The sequence below is a fragment of the Gossypium raimondii genome, chromosome 12, assembly GCF_025698545.1.
Source record: "Gossypium raimondii isolate GPD5lz chromosome 12, ASM2569854v1, whole genome shotgun sequence".
Lineage (NCBI taxonomy): Eukaryota > Viridiplantae > Streptophyta > Magnoliopsida > Malvales > Malvaceae > Gossypium > Gossypium raimondii.
This window is the reverse complement of record NC_068576.1, coordinates 54,872,284-54,893,604: the sequence shown is the minus strand read 5'-3', so window position 1 is coordinate 54,893,604 and position 21,321 is coordinate 54,872,284. Positions and strand designations below refer to the sequence as shown.

Here is a 21,321-nt window from a genome sequence, read left to right as displayed (position 1 = left end):
ACCCAGCTCTACAATAATATTGATTTAACCTCCAACAAACAAAAACCTTCAAATTTCTAAACTTATTCTTTAATTTAATCAACCAATAAAGACAATCTCAAAAATAACTTACATCAAGGTAATTTGATCTTAAATATCATATACAATAAAAGAAAAAGTAGACCTAAAATTTAAATGCACCTAATTATAATCGAAAACACGTCTGTCAATTCATCACATTCATAACAACTATGGACCAAAAAAATATATAGAAAAGAAAACAGTAGAGAAGTACTGGCAAAAAGAAAAATGTAGAAGACAACTCAAAAGGGGTTGATTAAGTTGCCCCACCTCTAAACAGTTGTGTATTAATTAATGTATGATGTCCATATACTATTGTAATAATAATAATTCATCTCCATATGATGAATCTGGGGATCCAACATTTAATAATGGAACAGTGACGTGTGAGTTAATGATTAACACCACCCTTTTAAGGTACCCAGTAATTGCTACAGTTACCCAATTTTACAGATCGGATTAAATTAAACTTCACGCTTCTCTCTTTCGAGTAATTATACTTATTTCCAATTAATTTAACACGATTTAAATTATGCATTAATATATATATATATTTAATCCACTTTTTTTTTACTCCAAACATGTGAATAACAATTAGAATTGTTGAAAATCAGGCCGATCGCGAAATTGTTGAAAATCTGTGAGTCATCTCTGTTCATTCCATAGAATAGGATTGTTTAGTTAAAATTTATTAAATATATTATTTTGATAATTAGATAGAGTACTTAGTTAATAAAAAGTATGGATTTGACTTAATGGTATTATTTTTAGCATATAGATAATTAAGGATAAAATATTAAAATTTCAAATTTCATCATTAACTTTTAATAATAATAAAAAACAATACAAAGCAATGTTTTTGTTTCATGGTTTGATAAATTGTAATAACGATATGACATTATTTTATACATTGGACACATTTTTTTATCTATCTTTTTATTGATTGGACAACTTTTCAACCAATTTTATGTATGCATTAGCCTAAACTCTGAACCAGTCCTAACACATAATCAATGTTTTATTTTATGCCCTTAAAATCCTCATTAACAAAACTCATGAAAATTAGTTGCATTACAAGCCAATTATTTGTGCCCAAAACAGAAGCCAATCCTTGGACTTGGCAATATCTTATAGAGTTACAAAATGGTGAAGAACTTCAAGCCCAATAAGGGAAAAAAAAAAAAAGAGGAAATGCCAACAAATATGGACTGACCTTCATCATTTTTGGGTCCAGGAAGCTCCCAGATTTGAGATTCCCTTCCTGCCTTTTCGCAAATTTAAGTGAGAGTTCTAGGCATTGCCCGTTTCCATTTACAAAGGTGAACTGGCCATTGCCTCATTTAAACAAACATGTTCAAGACACCGTAAAACATTAGAAACAAAATGAGATCATAAACGCTATGTTAGGATTGAGCTAACAATTACAAACACCCCCTCTACAACTCTTGCTTGCCCTTTGTTTTTTCCATCTTTGCCTTAAACCTTGACTTGGCAATGAGTGTCTGTACCGTGTTTATAAAGTTCCCAACAGCTATAACAACCAAAAGTACGCCACAAAAAATTATCTACCGAAACCCACAGTTTTCTACCACTGATTACATTATTTTCTAGCATATATACAGCAGTACTACTTGTTTTCTGATTTTGATATGTGTTTTTTAACAGCATAAATGAATGAAGAGAGAAGCTTTGAGAAGTGAACCTACCTGCCATTCAGGAACAACCCAAAAAAATGCTGTCTTGAGCAATAGTACTCCAACATATGCCTCGAAACCCTAAAATTATGTTCACAAGCACACAAGAAAATGATAAGGTTTGATTGATCCAAAACTGATCAATTTATGAAATGCATAGAAGGCAAGAACGTACTCCACCTCAAAGTTGTATGGCCACTTCAAATAAGTTATACAGATTACTTATTAGTCAAAATACCGACTTATTTGTTGACTTGAACCATATTAATTTATGGAAATCATAAGGACAGTTTCTGAAGGTTTTAGACCCTTTTAGTAGAACTACATAAAATGGAAAATTTCCCATCTAGACATTCTTACCAATTAGTCAAAAGTTTGCTCATATTACCTGCATAAGGAAAAGTACTGGACATAAAACCCACAATTGACCATCTACACCAGCCGTTTCTCCCCAGACAACATCCATTCTCTTAGCCTGAAATCAACAATGTTAAAGATTAGAACCCAGAATCGGCTCTCCATATTGCAAGGATCTGACGGAGGGATAATAGCTACTACTCATGGCCAAGATTTTGTAACATGTAAAAACAAAAGAGGATTCAGACCAAGGTTATAACTAGTATGCAAAAACAATTAATGTTGATGAAGGGGAAAAAGATGTTCTTGATGCAGAAAGAGCAATAGCACCTTTCCTAGGGCAATACGAGTATAAAGTCTTTGGCGCTGATATCTATTTTGAAGAAGCATGGCAACCCCTTGCATCATAGCCCATTGAAGGAAAAGTTCTACACCCCTCTGCACAGGATTGAACAGTTCGTTAATCGATGACACAAAATATAATTACTGAAAAATAGTACAAGAAGGACCTGCTTCTGAGTACAATTAGGCTGTCCTTTAACCTCCCAAGCGATACTAACTACGGCCATAGCAATGGCACAATAGTGATGGTATATCTACCTGGGAACGTGTCACAGTCAACAATTCAATTGCAAGACTAACCAGGAAAATATGATTCACAAACACAAATTACAGATAATAATCGAAAATGAACTTTAGACGTTCTAGAATTGATAACTAACACATGGGAACTTCATAATGTAGGTAATAAATTTAACTGCAAGCTGTCATAAGCCACAATCCAAGAAACACGTATCCGCACAAAACTGAGAACATATTAAATCTAGACTAGATAAGTAATTTCCAAAAAATCATAAAATCATACTGATAGAGAAGATTCCACAAGGTACTGGAGGCTTCATGGCTAGACCCAGTTACTGAGTGGATTCAAACAACTTCAAATAACCCAGATAAAACCATCATGGACAAAACCTCTTTCCCACTGATTTTGACATGTTGAAGTTGTAATTAATGCAATTCAGCCCAATCTAGAAGGGTTTATATAGCCAAGCAAAATGCACGCACACAATCACAAGCAAGTCTACACACTCTCACAGACAGATCATGCAATGTAACCAAGACAATAAATCAAGAGGTTTACAGGAAGAGCAATAAGAGACTGTTCCAAGCACTAACAGCAATCGATCTAAAACCAATTACCTACTTGAAGGTCTAAATATTTGATTCCAACCAGGCAAGGAGTAAGATATAGATAAACCATCTACAGCACAAGAAATGGTTACAAGTTACAGCCAGTACATAGCATCAGTTCTGATGAAGTAAACAAAGGAGAAATTTAACATTGAAATAGGCACCATCCATCTATGTCCTAACACAAACAAATAAGAAAATCCCACCCCATACTGGTGACCTCTCACCATCAAACTCTCCTGTGACGATCTTAGGACATCTTATTCTCCCTGATGCATTTTACTCACTAATTTCTACTTCTCCATTCACCCAGGTACTCACACACAAGCAGGAACTCTGTAGAAAGCAAATATCTCATCCAAGTGGTCCTATACAATAGCACAAGTTCACCAACCTAAGCATGGGAGAGAATTACAACATGAATTTGATTACTCCAGAATGAAAATGTGATACGGCAGGACGATTGGTGTTAGTGCATAAACATGAACCAGAACAATGACACCAATTGCTTAAATCTTTCAAGCATCGTACCTTAGATAGCATTACATCAAAACTACTAAGATTTACTTAAAAGCTTGTTAGTCACCCTTAAATGGGAAACAGGAAAAAGAGAACCATCTGATAGCTAGGAAATGAGCTTATCTTCAAATATAATCTTGGCCACAAGTCGCCATTTGCCTGAACTTAAACTCACCTCCCAGGTTATTTTAATCTCAAAAGTACTGCATATCACAATCACATTTTTCATGACAAAGTCCCATTTTGACAAACAAAATAAACACTAGAGAGCAAACAAGCTTTGCTTTGAGGAAACTCTAGAAAGAAGATGACATGCAATTACCATGGACGAATATCACTTCCATTTGACCGCAATATGTTCTCTCGTAAAGCCAAACCAGTGTAAAGGAACAACTACCATGCCTGACAAAGCCTACACTTGGCATTAAATCACAGAAAATAAAAAGGAACTTGGATTAGAAGCAAGAAATGAACAAAATCCCTGAGAACAAATCAACAACCTAAGGAAAAACATGTATAATACCCGGTACAGCTGAACTGGAAATGCAGGCAAGCATCATTCCCAGATCCAAGATCTTGAAATAAGCAAAATTAATGGGAAGAGAAGAAACAGAAAGGCAGTCCTATCCTGTTGAAGGAAATAGTACTTGGTAAGTAGAAATACTTAAATTTCAAATATTCCCAAGTTTTTTCCCTTCAAAAAGCAATAAAGAAACCATGAATCCAGGAAATGCTACTACTAAATTTTGAAGTGTAAATATAAAGTGGTAGGCGGTGACTGAAATGTAAAATCCGCATGCATGTGCATATCGGGGTAATGACATGCGATTGTGAAATTGAAGAACATATCGAATGCCAAGCAAAACACAATCAAATAAAAGAACTTCTTTAAAAAAGAAAAAGAAAAAAAAGAGTTCAAGAGCAGGATGCTTACTCTGTAGCTGTTATATTCCTCTTTAACTTTCAACTGGACGTCTTTGCGAGATGCACGCACATTTATTGGTCCCAGAAACGTCTTCAAAAATTCTCCTGTCATCCCCAACTACAAATTCATAACATCAGGAACTTCAAATTACTTCATTCAAAGTACAAAAAAAGAAAAAGAAATTACAATACCCTGATATTTGGCAGGTAGAAAAGCAGCGGCGTCTCCATCGGTTACAAAGCATCTGGCTCTCTCTAAATCCTCTTCGAGCTGTTTCAAATCCAAAATTTAATTAATTTTATTAAAAGATGAAACAATAAAAAGGAAGGTGCAAGCAATGTAGGGAGTTTCTTTTAACCTTGTCGGCGAGCTTGAGATCCAAAAGCTTTTGAGAGAGTAGGGAAGTGATCAAGGAACGGAGGCGGCGAATAGAGGATTCGAGTGAATTAGCTCTTTGACGAAGGGATTGCTCCTCATTGGATAGCCTCCATAAAAGCGAAGCGCCTGATTCTTGCAACTCCCTCGCTTGCTCCAGCACTTGCCCTACTTCTTCTTCCACGTTACTCGCCGATTCCTCCACCTTCTCCATTTTTTAAAAACTTATTTTCTTCTCAGATTTTCAATGTAAAAGAACAAACACATATATATATACACACACACACGAATAAATAGTTGGATGCTTTACTCACTACTGTACTATGATATCACTCCCCACTTCTCTGTTTTTTTTTCCTTTAAGCTTTTATTGAGGAGAACGAAAGAAAAGAAGAAGATACACTATGATAGGTAATAAATCTCTTAATCTAATATTGTTAGAATATGCTATATTAACTCCCTCAACTCTTTAAATATTTGGAATTCGTCTTTATATTTTTATTTTTAAAATTTTATCTTTCTATTTTTTAATTTCAAAAAGAAAAAATCTAATCTACCAATTACACTGAATTAATAAGTATTCTTACACCAAATTATTCAACTAAATAAATAAATAATAATTTTGAAACTGAAAATACATGTTTAAAAAATTTAAATTATTAATTTATAATAAAATTCAAATTTTATAATAATTTTTATTGAGTTAAACCATTATTTAGGGTCTCAACTTAACTATTCTTACATTAGAGTTTAATTTTTTTAAGTTAGACCTTGATTTTAGTAATTGTTCTCATATTGGGACCTATACTAGACAACTATTTACACGTAGGGTGAGCAAATTTTGATTTGAATCGAAAAGCTCAATAAAAAAATTTAAATTTTAAATTAAATAGTTCAATTATTCAGATCAACTCAAATAAAAATTAATTTTTTATTTAACTCGAACATGAATTACAAAATTGAGTTATCGAAAACTGAATAAGAAAAGGTAAAACTACATCGTTTTGATAAATGATTATCTTTTCTAAGGTTAAAAGTCAAAGCAATTAAGTTAAAAGGGAAAACTACGTCGTTTTCATAAATGTTTACCCATATTGTTTATGTAGTTAAATAATATTGTACTTTATCTACTAGTTAAGTAATCGGTTTATGTAAGCGCAATAATGAGTATAAATAATAGGATTAATTAACTCGACTCGATTCGAAAAAATTCAAATTGAACTCAATTGTCAAAATAGGATTCGTCAACTCGACTAACTCAAAATTTTTTAACTCAATTTGGCTCGATCGAATATTCGCCCCCAGTTTTCACATTAGGGCTTGAATACTTTTTTGTCTAAGTTAATCCCTAAACTTGGTAATTGTTCTTATATTGGGGCTTGAACTTGACAATTGTTCCCACATTAGGGTCTATACCATGCAACAAATCTCACAACAGGGCTTGAACTTTTTTGGGGTTCAAATTAATCCCTGAACTTGGTATTTTTTTTTCCATATTGGGGCATGAACTTAACAATTATTCTCACATTGGGGCATGAGCTTAAACAAAAGAAATTTAAACCCCAATATGAGAACAACTGTCAAATTCAAAGCCTAATTTGGACAAAATAAAATTCAAATCCCATAAATAAATTCATGATTTAACTTTAAAAAAAAAGTTTAGACGCAAAAAATAATTTAACCCTTTCTATATAGTTGAATCATTGTTCACTATAGTGGCGTCCTGTGCTTTCGTTGTCTTTTCGAAAACATATTCTTTTGAGAGTGGGGGCCTTTTTTCTATTAACGGTATTGTTATACGGATCACATAAATGCAATATGAAACATCATACGAGAAAATGATGAAAGTATACAGAATTATAGAATATTTTTCTAATTTATCAAAATTTATATATGATCTTATAAATATAATGTAAATACATAATATTTTAATGTTCAACATCGCACAGATCATTTTTTTTTTGTATTTATTAATTTATAGATGATAATAACAAATATTTTGTATTGTTTTTGTTGACATGAGTTTAAATTTGGACCATCTCTTTAGTTATTATTGGTAAAAGTATGATTGAGAGAGGGGCAAGGACCACCTAAACTTTCCCAGGTTTTCCAATTGCCAATTCACATTTATATAAACAAACAAATGCTTTACTGGGTGTAGATTTTACGTATTTTCAATTTTGTTACTATTATTAGTTTTTGGGTTGGGGGCAAATGCAATAAATGGAAGGTAGAAACTAGTCGAACTTGATTATCATGTATTCACAACGGAATAAGATAAAGTCGAGTGAATCAGAATCAATTGAGGTATTGATTTGATAAAAGATCAATTGAATCGGATTAAAGCATTGATTACATTGATTGAATTAAAAAAAACGATAATTTAATATGGTGTGATTTCAAAAATATTGCAGACAGTAACCTTATATCCTCACCCAATGCCAACAACCTGCATAAAGTGAGTTTCGTTGAGGGATAAAATTGATTTCGATGAGATTAATGACGATAGAATATATATTTAAAACATTGCTGGTCTCTAATAACCCACAAGTGTGTAGAAATTTTCAAGTTGATAAAGCCCATTTAAATTAACACCCAAAGGCCCACTAGTTCCACGTAACAACACTGCCGTCTTCTCTCTGGGTTTCCTAAAACCCTTAAAATCAAATTGGGGAAGGACAGAGAAAAGAAGACTTTGGGGAAGAAAGTTAAGCTTTGAATACCCAGAAACAGAGTGGAGAATATGTGGTTAGCGGGGTTGGTGAAGAACAGCGTAAAGGGAGGGAATGGCGGCGTTGGGAGTCTACTGGTTCGATACATGTCGAGAACTAGGGCAGTAAATGTGAGAAAGATCAATCCAAAAGTACCCATTCCGGAAGCTAAATCCATCGCCAGTTCCCTTTATGACCTCATCAAGCAACGTGGTCCTCTCACCGTTCCCAACACTTGGACTCTCGCCCAGGTCTTCTTATTCTTGATTGTAATTTTTTTTTTTTGTGATTATCATTTTTTAAAAATGCCGATCGCCTTCACTAATTTGTATTATTTCTCCTTTATTCTCATTTGTTTCTGAATACATAAGTAAAGGTCTTAGCTTTTCCTTCAATTTCATCTTGCATTTGTTGCCTTGTTCTTACAGTATTGTCTTGTAGGTTTAGTTTATGAACTTAAAATCTGTTTTTAAATTATCATTTCATTTATTGATATGTCAAAGATTTATAGAATTATGTGTACAATTCCATAGGGTTTTGAATTAAAGAGGAAAAAAAACCACTTTAATTTGTTAAAATGGATTATCAAAGCTAGATTAGATCACTGCATTCATTTTCTCAATATCTCTTTGCCATTTAGTTGCATTTTGTTTCCGATGAATCTAAATGAATTGCCATAGTATTTTTTACACCTATTACTAATAAAGATGTAATTTTCCTTTTTTTTTTAGCTCTAATTTGCATTCTGTTCTATCGATCAAATGGGTTATGTCTCTGAACATTTTAGCATGAATATACTGGTAAAAACAGTGAGAGCTCTTTAGATAGTCAATATCCTTTAATGCCTTCTACATGCTGAAAAGGCTTACTATATGTGCTCCACAATGCCAAGCAACACGCACCAACTCGACAATTAGACATGTATCATGATGCAGTACTACGCATACTATAAGTAGTTGTCTTCATTTGGATGTCATGCTATAGTTGATGGTTTCTACTTAGGCGTTCTTTGTGCTGGTTTACTCAGATTCTGCATTGCATGGCATTTTTTTTTGTCAACTTCAATCTTGGTGTATTTATACTACATTCTTGTTTCTAACTTTGGTGCTTTTCATTCAAATGAAAGGAAGCTGGAATTGGTGGATTAAACAGCAGAACACACATGAAGATAATGCTCAAATGGATGAGGGGAAGAAAATTGTTAAAGTTGTTCTGCAACCACGTTGGGTCCAACAAGAAATTTTTGCACTGTACGCTTCCAGAAGAACCTCAAACTGAACAATTAGAAAGCCTTCCAGAGCCTGTACTGCAAACAAAGAAGAAGCCTTCTGCTAAGAGAAAGAAGAAAACTAAAAAATGATTTATAATGGTTCTTTTGCATGCAATCAAATTTGCTGCTATACAAAGATCCTGTGGGAATTCGAGTCTTACGTTTTGGCTGAATGCCTCTATCGTATTTTATCTGCTCCTTTACCTTACTTAGGCATTTATTTTGCAGGTTCCTTCTTCCTTTTTCTCATTAGAATCATCTGAAAACAACCATGATGAGTTTAATCGGATCTGATGGACTGAAAGATGTTAAAGCATGTTTGCCTGGTTAATAATGTTTATGTGCCTGCTGACTGTTATTTGATATTGGGTTGCCTATGTTGTCTTTAAACATTAACTGTATTTTATGACAGGTTTGTAGCTGGAGGTTTTAGACAACAATTTGATCAGACAACATGCTGAAAATTGTGTTGTGTTGTTAAGAAGGATACTAAGAATCTCAACTAGGAATTTGTTATCAACTTTGGTTGATTTGTGAAGATATTTGTATTCCAACACTTGATGATGCTTAATTAGAGTGCAAGAAACGATGCCAAAGTTAGTACATAATTATATTAACCTTAATTCCCACGGTTGTCTGCGTTTAGTTCAATGGTCTAAAGGGCAATTTATTTTTATTTTTAGGGGGCGGGGTGTTGAAGAGAACTGGTTAGTTGAATCAGGAACCGATATTCCGAAATAATTAGAATTGTTTCGAGCTAGTAAGAAATCAAAATTAAGAACTGGGAAATTTTGTTTAAAAAAAGTGATTGTTTAATTTTTAATATTTTATTTGTGAATATTTCATTGGATTGAAGTGAAAGCTGGAAGTTAGAATTGATTTGATTTTCATTGCAATTCCTAAAAAGGGTCAATGTATTTGCAACAACTCCAAAGCAGTAAAACATGATTTTCCATCTCTGAATCGAGCTCTTTGGCTAGCTTTATTTATTTATCATTATATCTTTAAACTATTTTCTCATACATATTTTTCACGATAATTTGTTTTTTGGATTCGATTACTTTTCAATGACTTGCGTCATAAATATACTGTATATAATGTGCATACAGATCTTAATATGCTACAAAGATCACTCAAATGTGCATCAAGTTCTTTTAGAAGGGGAAGGATTCTGCAGCAACTGGTGCTAGAGTTTGTTGGCAATTGATCTGTTCACCAAAGGCAAAAGGAGGCTTGGGATTGAGAAATCTGGTTGACTGGGATAAGACTTGTATATTACATAAAATCAGAGCCATTCTTGTTGGAGAAGGCTCCCTTTGAATTTCATCACTCAGAGTATATGTTTTGAAGGGAAGGAGCCACTGAGATGCTACTTGTCATTCCATAAGCAATTGGAATTGGAGGAGATTTCTTAAGCTAAAGGAAATTGTTGCTAGGTCGTCAGTTGGTAATATCATCACTTCAAAGATTTTAGAGGACATTGGAGTCAAGAATAGCAAAATTTCTTGGCACAAACTGGTTTGCTTCACCTTACATATCCTAAACACTACATCATTGCTTGGTTGGTTGTGTTAAATCGGCTTCCAACTAAAGATAGACTTATTTCTCAGGGGCTCAACGATGATGCAACATGTTTGTTTTGCGACAAGGATGATGAAACGAAGGATCATATCTTTTTTGAATGCAGCTATTCTAAAAAGATCTTAGAGATGGTTTTACAACTTTGCAACATTGGTAAAGTTGTTGGATCTTGGAGTCCAGAACTGGCGTGGGCATTTTTACAGTTGAATGATAAGTCTCTTATGGTTGCTATACCCAATCTTGTTTGGAATGCTTATATCTACACTTTATGGAGAGAGCTAGGGGGAATAGAGTTGTTAATGAAGTAAAAGATTTAGGCCCACGGTAACAACCCCATACCCGGTCCAACTATATGGATCCAGTATATGACTATTACATTTGGTGCCAAAGCGATTTTGGCTAGATACTTTATAATTCAATCATTCATACATTGTGTTTTAACTTATTTAACTAAAAAAATTTTATTAATATAAATATCCAAGGTTATTAATGAATTTGTTTGCGTTTGGAAATTATTTAAAATTTTGTTTTTCCTCAAAACAGGGGCAAAATATCTGTACCTCTAAACAAAAACGATACCAAAACTACTCTCTATTTCTCAAAAAAAAAAAATTTAGATCAATGTATCGATACCTTTTTCCTCAAGTATCAATAACTTGGGTTATGATGACACAAAAACAGTTTAGAAAAATTGCTAAAAAGCCCCTTGCACCAATTCAAAGCATTCAAACACTTCCAAACCAATTCAATTACCCTCAAACTCATTAAAATTCCTCACAAAATCTATATAATAACATCATATATGCGTGCATATGTTAAGCTATTATAAATTACTTTCAAACGCTAACAAAATATACCATTAGATCACCAAAATAAAAAGGTTTCCAAAATTTGCATTTTAGTCCATCTAACATTCACCTATACCAAAAACCTATGTACATGCTATACTAACCCCAAAATTCATACATACAATCTTGCATCTTGGAATGGTGATGAGATGAGATTCACACGACCTCAATATTAGCCGAAACGGATCTACCTCACCTACGCGTTAGAGAATTAACGCGGTAAGTCTGTGAAGACTTAGTAAGTACTTCAAGATTTTTAAAATCTACTGTTATTAATAATATAAAATAAATTTTTTTCCATTTTATATACATATAATTCTCATCAAATTAGTCCCTAAAGTTTAATATATTTTTCTTAAAAATCACACTTAGCATTACTTACAGTAACCCATTAATTGATAATAGCAGAAGTACGACACTGTAGCCCAATGTAGACTAGCTAAACACTTAGGATATCCGGAAATAAATCGATAATGCATTATTAATGCATGTCACATATTACTAAGTACGAAGTGCAAATAACGATAAGCACCAAAGTGCATATTTTACAACAATAAGCACTGAAGTGCGAAATAATATGATAAACGCGCTATTTTTCCTTAATGACATGCCATCAATATCCCAATAGTTCGGGACTCGTCTATATGAGCTTTTCTTATTATTAAATCTTTTTATTCATTCACTTGACAGAAAATAATATAACTTTGTATTTTTTACAATTTAGTCCTTATCATTATAATAACACTAAAACTTGTAAATTCTCTTCATTTTTACCACATACAATACTATAATATTTTACATCACTTCATTTAAACTCACTATCTATATATTCATAATATCATAACATATTTTAATTTCTTTCAATTTAGTCCTTTTCATTACCACCACAATACATCATATAATGGTACACTAAAATCAAAATTGTAACATTTACATTACTTACCCTACTAAATACTTATTATGATATCATTAATTTAATAATTAAACTACTTAATTAACATAATTATTTAATTAACATAACTTAAACAAAATTACTACTTGAAGTACTTACAACCAATATTTAGATGATGAGTTTTCTTCTCTTCTACTCATTGGCCACTTCTTTTCCTTTCCCTTCACTTTTGTCCTCAAACTTTTCTCTTTTCTTCAATTTCATAACAACATATAACATTTATAAGTTAAAATTAAAAATCAAATAACTTTTCTATGCTAGATTATGATAATAAACATGTATCTTATGAGAATTTCCATCATCCTTACTTTGACTTTTTGAAAACCCAAAACCCTAACTCATGTATTTATCTCTTTTAACCCATCTATGTAAGTTCCCTCATGGAATAAAGTTGCTCACTAGTCTTCTTTTTAGCTTTACTAAAGAAATTTCAAAGAAAATAAAAGTTTGGAGCTTGGATGGTTTAACAATGGAGGAAGGACATAGAAGGAAATAAAAGAAAAGTTGGATGGATTTGGGGGGAAAGTGAATGACGGTTGGTGTGTTGGGAAAATATGATATCTTTCGATCTTTTCTCCACTTTTCTACACATTTCCATTAAAAATATCTCACTTTTTTTATTAAATGGTCAATTTGCTAATAAGTCATCAAGCCATCCATCTTTACACTTTTACCCATCATCATTACACCTTAAAATATCTACTTGACTATTTATCATTTTATCCCAACTCATCTTTTATAATTCCTAGGATGACTCACATTTCACTTTGGTTAAATTTCTTTTTAATCCTTCATTCCTTTTTACTACCACTATGTATCTCCTAACTTTCTAAATTCCTACTTCCACCACAACAATTCTTATACCATTTCAATTTAGTCTAAGCTTCTATTTAAATCTTTTCTATTTCAGAAATATTTTCTAATCTCCTATCGGGTCTAAATACTTCCTAATTTAATACTAAAATCTCTATTTAGTAAATTTCAAAATTTATCTACTATTTCCTGACCCTGTCCATCACTATACCTAACTCCAAGCCAAAATGTGGTCGTTACACCGGTTTTCTCGACCTGAACCTGAAAAATGAGCCTAGAATTTTACCCAAATTTAGTCGAGATAAAAAATAAAACCCGAGCCCGACCCAACCTATCTGTATTAAATTTTTTTATATTATTATTTTATATAAAATTAAAATTAAAAAATATAATACATTAAACAAATTAAAATAAATATTTTCAACAAACAAAAAAATTTGCTGGTGTCATTTTTTATCTTTAATTTTCGATGCAAGATAATTGAGTTTTCTAAGAAAATAATAAGAACACGATGAAAGATAGCAAAAGGAAATAGAATATAATTCAATCATCGATAAAAAAAAGTAAATCGCGTTTTTTTATTTATTTAATGTATTCATTTCATATGAGTTTAGTATTACGATTTCTAATTTTTTTATACAATGTTTAAAATTATCCATAGCTCTTCCCTAATCATTAAATAAAATGATAATACGCTTCAGCGCACTCGAATACAGGTCTTCTTGTATTGAAATATTAAAAAGGTATAACTTTTTCCAAGTCCCTCTGTTTAAATAGTTGATTTTTTTTCGATTATGACATGTGGTAATTCATGATCGAGTCACGGGACAAATAAGGCCAAAATTTAACACCATTAGTCAAAAGCATCATATTGATAAAATTTACACTTATCCCTACAGATATTTTGACTGTTCTCCGAAGATTTGATAATTTGATGACAGTGACGATGATAGATAAGAGCACCTTAGCAAATATCTGCATGAGTCATGCTTACGAGAGTATAGTTTTGGTTTAATGGAATTAAGGATAGAAAGAGTCAACATACATTAGATTACAATATACTTATTTATATATATTTATGAAAATTTTATGTAAAAATAATGAGGTTGAGTTTAAATATATATGTATATCTATATATTATTATTGTGTTTATAACTTAAATATATATGATATTATTTAAATTATTGGTTAAGTTAATTTTACGAGTCATTTGATTAGAAAAATAATAAAATATTTTTTGCAATTAAATTAATATATATTATTCAAGAAAACTGTAATCTTTTTATTAGGGTGTATACGTTATTATTAATTAATTAATTTCAAATCATATTTATTATTATTTATTATTTTTAAAGACATATGTATATTTTAAACACTTAATTTTGATAAAATAAAATTTTAGTTGTTAAAATAAAATTTTTAAACACGGAAAGGTTATTTATAAAAGGTTATTATCACTGCGATTTTGGTGGAGAAGAAACAAACGGGTTACAGATTTAAAAAGAAACCAGTGGAGGAGATTTTCTCCTTGGTCTTTGCTCTTTGGACTTTCTACACTCAGATTTATTCTTGGAAATAAAAGGGTAAGCTGCTTCTTCTTTGTTCTTTTCCTTAAACAATCCATTCATAGTTCATATGTCTGTACGCTGAATCCCCACACGAATTATCCATTGTTTCACTTTGTAACCCAAAACCATAAACTTCATGTTCTCCACCCATCATCATTCCTTTTTCTGAATGTCAAAATGGAAACTAAATTAATTCATCCATCCATGGATGCGCCCACCTGGAATCTGGGTTTTGGATTCTGATCGAGCACCATCTAACACAAGATTTGTTCCCTTTTTTGTTTCTTTTGTCATTTCATTGGGGAATAGAATACTGAGTTTGTATTTGTTCTATGATGGATTAGTTAGACCAATGGATTCCCAGACCAAAACAGAGAATTGCCTTGGATGGGCTGCTACAGATCCAACTGGTGTTCTATCACCATACAAATTCAGTCGCAGGTGCGTTTGGATTCTTTTTTTTTTCTTTTACCCATTCCACCGCACCATTCATTCATTGGACTATCTTCAATATCATCTTTTTCTTGTTGCTGGTAAACTGTATTCAGGCCTCTAGGAAGTGATGATGTTTCCATAAAAATTACTCATTGTGGAGTTTGTTATGCTGATGTTATTTGGTCGAGGAATATGTTTGGAGATTCAATATATCCTTTGGTGCCTGGGTATGATTTTTCTTTCATTGTGAATTTATGAATGCTTTCTTAAACTTGATCTTATACTGATTTGGTTATTATAATTTCCTTCTGTATCAGTCATGAGATTGCTGGTATTGTGAAGGAGGTCGGTTCCAATGTTCAACGCATCAACGTCGGCGATCCTGTCGGAGTGGGAACTTATGTCAACTCATGTAGAAATTGTGAGTATTGCAACGATGGCGTTGAAGTTCAATGTGTAAAAGGGCCGGTTCTCACCTTTAATCATATTGATATCGATGGAACAGTCACAAAAGGCGGATATTCTAGCCATATTGTTGTCCACGAAAGGTAAGCATTTCTTGATGCATAAACCATATGGCCTCTAAACCCTTGTAAAACCCTTGTGTGATAGCTTTTAAGGATAGTACTTGCAATGTATACCCTTGTAATTTGGAGGCTTTTGCACCTTTACATGATAGTGAAGTTGAAACTTAAATGTAATCATCTTATAATTGCTAAGTAAAAGATGCTATAAAACCAATGCTGGATTTGATGGTGTATGATAGTTTGGTTTCTTCTTTTTTTTTTCCTGCAATTTTGATGTTTCAACAGATACTGCTTCAAAATACCAGACAACTATCCATTGGCTTCAGCAGCACCTCTGCTTTGTGCTGGGATCACTGTTTATACACCAATGATGCGCTATAACATGAACCAACCTGGCAAATCTTTAGGGGTAATTGGGCTCGGCGGTCTTGGTCACATGGCAGTGAAGTTTGGGAAGGCTTTCGGGTTGTCAGTAACAGTTCTTAGCACGAGCATCTCTAAGAAAGAGGAAGCTCTGAGTCTGCTCGGTGCAGACAATTTTGTTGTCACATCTGACCAAGAGCAGATGAAGGTATAGACCTTAAGGAATCTCAGCATCTTAGAAGCTAATATTTATAATAATTCTGATCATTGACCTTGTTCTGGGGCTGATGTTTTCGGTGCAGGGCCTATCAAAATCATTGGACTTTATAATCGACACTGCATCTGGTGATCATCCATTTGATCCCTACTTGTCTCTCCTCAAGTCTTCTGGTGTTTATGCCCTCGTTGGGTTCCCGAGTGAAATCAAATTTAGCCCTGCAAGCCTTAATCCGGGTACGTAACAGTATTCAAACCTGTCAAAGCGTAAACTAAGTTGCTTGAAAATGACCATTTGGCTTGGCAGGTATGAAAACATTCGCAGGAAGTGTAACAGGGGGAACAAAAATGATTCAAGAAATGATAGGTTTTTGTGCTGCTCGTAAAATATACCCACAGATTGAGGTAATCCCTATCCAATACGCCAATGAAGCTTTGGAAAGGCTGGTAAAGAAAGATGTTAAGTACCGATTTGTGATCGACATCGAGAACACCCTGAAATGAGATCATGCCAAGAGAAAATGAATTTGTTTTCTACGATACATAGCTTTTAGTTCCGCCTATTGAAGAACATACCATGACTAGCATAGATCTTGGATGGTGGGCAATGCACTTATTATACAAATATTAAGGCATATTTGTTGAAATTTTAGACCTTTTCCTTTACGTTCTTTGTTGCTCTTTGTACTAGTCTTTCTGGTGGTAATAATTAGTAAAATAAGTTGAAATTTTAGACCTTTTCCTTTACGTTCTTTGTAGTAGTCTTTTTGGTGGTAATAATTAGTAAAATAAGTTGATTTACTTTCTCAATGTATCGTCTTTCTTGTTACAGTTTGTTTAACCACTCTTAATTATTTAAATTTTTCTGTTTTGATTACTGACTATTAAATTACCAAGGAAAAGATAATTTGACAGATTTTAAAGTTTGCATAATAATTTTAGTTCTTACCCTTTATACATGGGTTATAATTTAATTATTTCTCTTTATAGATTATTTATATATCAATTTTAAAAGAATAATAAATTATAAAAAATATTATTTTAGATTTTTGGGAGTTCATTTTTGGCTTTTTTTATATTTGGTTGGAAGGATAGATATATAATGTTGAAGCTTAGTTTTTCTAAAATCAAGATTAAATTGATACAATATATATAGATGTTGAGGGCTAAAGTGACTATTATACCAATTTTAAAAGCAAACATATTTGATAAAAAAAATTAAATAGTTGGGTGACTACAAATGTAATTTACCTACCAAGCTAGACAAAATTTTCCAACACAACAAATAAAGATAAACATCCTTCTACTCAGCAGCTGTAATCCAAATAAAGAGGTAAAACAACAAAAAACCATGGTACCAAAGAAATTACCATGACAGAAAAATAACATGGCACCCATAACTATGACTTGAGATAACAATCATTCCTCTTCGGCGATCCTGCCCTTTTCGCTAACATAGATACCGTCGAGAAACTTTCTAATATCCTTGTTCTTCACATGACATTTCTGTTCAATAATGAAAGGTCAGACAGTCAGGTCATAAAACATACACATTGGTTAAATGTTAGCATAAGGTGGGCAAGAAGAATGTTTAAACACACCTGGTTTATCAAAGCTGCTGAACGAGACACGAGTTCAATATCATTACCATCCAAAACGATCTCATCCTTGACCTTCTCGGATCGAGTAATGGCAACCCCTTCCAACATATCCACCTTACGCACCTGATGTTTGTCAACAAGAGAATGGAGCAACATAAATATAATGTTAAAGAAATATCAGAAACATCTTGACCTTCTTAAATAACAACAGGCATACAAATCAAGAGTGAACATGGTTCCTTTTAACCCCTAAACAAGAACAATTTGGTTGAAAACACAATACCTGACAATTTCTATACATCACTAAATCAAAATCGTGAAGAATTTCGAGTTTTCTTAGCAAGTTCTATACTAAAATTAAAGCAAACTTGAACGAAAAAGATACTACCTTCTTAGTTCATTTGTTTGAGCATAAGAATGTTCTATATAAGTTACATTAGGCATCCAAAATGATAAGTTTCTAGTGGAATTCATTGGAATTTGTCATTTTTCAACAATTTTCTAAACTATTATACAACGTCATACACAAGCAGAAGAAACTTTAAACCCTAATACCGAAGCATCATCCAACAATCATTTAACAAATGGAGATCAGATGTTCATACCGTAACAAAAAAAAGTACATTCCTTAAATCAAATGGAAAAAAAAGATGAAACGAGTCGGTAACAATCAGAGTTAGATTCACTAAAAATATGCAGCAAAATATATTAAACAAAGCAAGGAACGAGATAAAGATGGGGGACCTTCTTCTCGCCAAGGAAGTTACGGATCTCGATGGACTTGTTGCCGCTAGTGATAGAGGCGTTGATCGGAAAGTGAGCGTAGACGAACCTCATCTTGTACCGGTAACCTTTGGTGACACCGGTGATGAGATTCTCGATGTGGCTGAGGGCGGTACGGATGGCAGCACTGGTCTTCCTGGTACCGAACCAGGCCTCGATCCTGAGCTTACCCTTGCCGGTCTCCTCGTCCTTGGTGAGGTGGAAATCGAGGTTGAGGTGCTTGAAGTTACGAGTGAGCTTACCCCTGGGACCTTCAACCTCGATCATTTTAGCCTTCACTTTGATATTGACCCCATCGGGGATATCCATGGTCTCTGATGAGAGTATGGTCTTCATTTTCTCTTGCTCTCTGTTTCCCTTTCTCGACTCTCTCTTCGGCGGCTTCGAGGGGAGGAAGAATCGAATGCTCTGTAACCCTTACTTAACCTAAATGCCTCCCTATAGATACGCACGTGTAGTTGGAGTCCTGAATCTAGGGTTTTGGTTGGGCTTCTCCTTGGGCTTAAAAATAAAAAGAAAATGGACCTCAAGATATAGTGAAATGTTAATTAATAATTAATATTACTTTTTTAGGCTATCAATATATATTTCATGTATATAAATAGGGTTAATTTAATCAAACGAATTATGATTTATACTTTAAATTCGTGTGTAAATTTTATAATATTGTAATTGATTTTGTAAAATACCAATATTATTATTATATCAATTAGGTCATTTTATCAACTTAACACCGTTTGGACATTAAATGCTTACTCGAACATGATATACAATATATTTAAAATACGTGATTAAAATTTAAACAAATTTATATTTACTCAAACAATTTAAATCTAACATGTTAAAAAATATGATTTTATTAAAGTTTAAAAGGGTTCTTTCTTCTAGATTTTAACAAGTAAAATTGTACATACGATAAATACAAATGTGTTTAAAACTTCAGCAATATGATTTATGCTCAGTCCAATTCTAGCTAAAATCTGATACTTGAACCGATAGCTTAGCTAATAAATTTTTTATTGATATGATACTAATACTTTAAGGATTCAATTAAAATTTCAAAGTATTATAACCGATTTGAATATCAATATGAGTTAACCTCTATAACTATTTATTAATTTTAAAAATCCAATTTTGAATAAAAATGACTGGTAATAAATATATACAAATGCAGCATTTAAACTTTTCTCTCCCAATATCAAGTGTATTGCAATTTTTTTAATTAAAACTCTCAACTATTTATTTTCCCTAAAAAAATCCATATAAAAACTTAATGAATTTTAAAACCTAAATTTTTATTGGATCCTTGAATATAAGTTTATGGATGATAATAAGTCGATGGAAGACGAGAATTTTGTACTGTCAATGGGAAATATCATGCATAATGCAGTATTAAATTATGAACAATGTAAAAAGACAATAACATCCGATCTCCCCACCGGCAGGGACTTTCCCATTACAAAATGATATATATGCCAATTCAGAAGTTACATGTCCAAGGAGTAAAAGAGAATACTGATATTCAGCAAGAGAGAAAAATAAGTAAAACCACGAGGCATTAAACAGAATGATGATCATCATGAACTCCTTAGCTTTTTGGTGACCTCTGACTGGATGAATTCGTTCTATCGTATCACCATTTTCAGCTGGATTTTCCGCAACGGCCATATCGATAAAAAGAAATTAAACAGTGGAAGAGATGCTGCCCACAAGCCGATTTAAAATGATCCTAAGTTGAGCTGGTAGTTGTAACCAGATTTTATCTTCTATAAAAATCACAAAAGAAAAGGAACAGATAACAGGCTACCATGTTTCTGTTTCTGATTGCCTAGCAGAGAGTTATAGAAAAAATTAAACTTCACAAGCTATAAATAGTTCCTAAATGGCTAAGACAAGAAATAACTCTTATTTAACTGATTCAATTTTCACTAAGCAATACTGGTGATATAAATTAATTGAATGCCAAGACGAGAAACTTCAGGTAATGATAAGTTCTTGTAAAAGATGGTAGTTTCTATCTTTATCCTTGGCGTTGGAACCATCACCTGAAGTTTTGCCTAAATGAAAAGGTTGTTCCAAAGAGTCAGCTACGAGCAATCAAAAAACAAATGCAATCAGACCATTCAAAAAACTAAATAAGTACAGAACTCATATATTTGAAAATAAAAATCATCACAGCATTTTCCCAATGCAATATTACAATTGCACCAGAAAAGTGACTTCCCATGAGATGGCAATAATAATCACAGCATTTCCTTGCAGGCAATCTGATCCACCTTTGGGAAAGGTATTGAGAAGTCAATAAGGGTGACATTCTAACAAGAGGAGGTTTGTCAACGACCTGATATATTTATTACCAGTCACCCAATTAAAACTATTATGTCTTAAATTACAACAAATCATTGAAGATACTAGCATGAAGAGAGAGATCTAAGTAAAAAACAGCTAATCAAACTCGAAACAAGGTAAGATAGTTACAGGTATGCTAGAAATCCCATAATGAAGTGATGGTGCAGTCCCAGCTCAACCAAT

General features: G+C 32.7%; 3 protein-coding genes and 1 pseudogene across 5 annotated transcripts; 2 read left to right on the top strand and 2 right to left on the bottom strand.

Moving 5' to 3' along the window:
• Nucleotides 1–1,060: 1,060 nt before the first annotated feature.
• LOC105765385 (uncharacterized) lies at nt 1,061–5,540 on the bottom strand (annotated as a pseudogene).
• Nucleotides 5,541–7,749: 2,209 nt separating this feature from the next.
• Nucleotides 7,750–9,465, top strand: LOC105765384 (hypothetical protein). The gene is made up of 2 exons (XM_012584446.2): nt 7,750–8,083; nt 8,959–9,465. Exons 1-2 carry the CDS (start codon nt 7,865–7,867, stop codon nt 9,190–9,192), a joined length of 453 nt encoding a protein of 150 aa, XP_012439900.1. The 5' UTR covers nt 7,750–7,864; the 3' UTR covers nt 9,193–9,465.
• A 5,264-nt stretch (nt 9,466–14,729) lies between these two features.
• Nucleotides 14,730–17,215, top strand: LOC105765383 (probable cinnamyl alcohol dehydrogenase 1). Of its 3 annotated transcripts, none has more exons than XM_012584443.2 (7): nt 14,730–14,879; nt 15,209–15,305; nt 15,413–15,526; nt 15,617–15,847; nt 16,112–16,397; nt 16,492–16,642; nt 16,713–17,215. In XM_012584443.2, exons 2-7 carry the CDS (start codon nt 15,217–15,219, stop codon nt 16,907–16,909), a joined length of 1,068 nt encoding a protein of 355 aa, XP_012439897.1. In that variant the 5' UTR covers nt 14,730–14,879; nt 15,209–15,216; the 3' UTR covers nt 16,910–17,215. The 3 variants fall into 3 exon arrangements, with proteins under 3 accessions (XP_012439897.1, XP_012439899.1, XP_012439896.1); XM_012584445.2 differs by having other exon boundaries at nt 14,761–14,879; nt 15,213–15,305; XM_012584442.2 differs by lacking the exon at nt 14,730–14,879 and having other exon boundaries at nt 14,909–15,305.
• A 377-nt stretch (nt 17,216–17,592) lies between these two features.
• LOC105765382 (60S ribosomal protein L9-1) lies at nt 17,593–19,221 on the bottom strand. Its single transcript, XM_012584441.2, has 3 exons — nt 18,751–19,221; nt 18,007–18,129; nt 17,593–17,911 (listed from the first exon to the last, which is right to left on the bottom strand). Exons 1-3 carry the CDS (start codon nt 19,123–19,125, stop codon nt 17,825–17,827), a joined length of 585 nt encoding a protein of 194 aa, XP_012439895.1. The 5' UTR covers nt 19,126–19,221; the 3' UTR covers nt 17,593–17,824.
• Nucleotides 19,222–21,321: the final 2,100 nt, after the last annotated feature.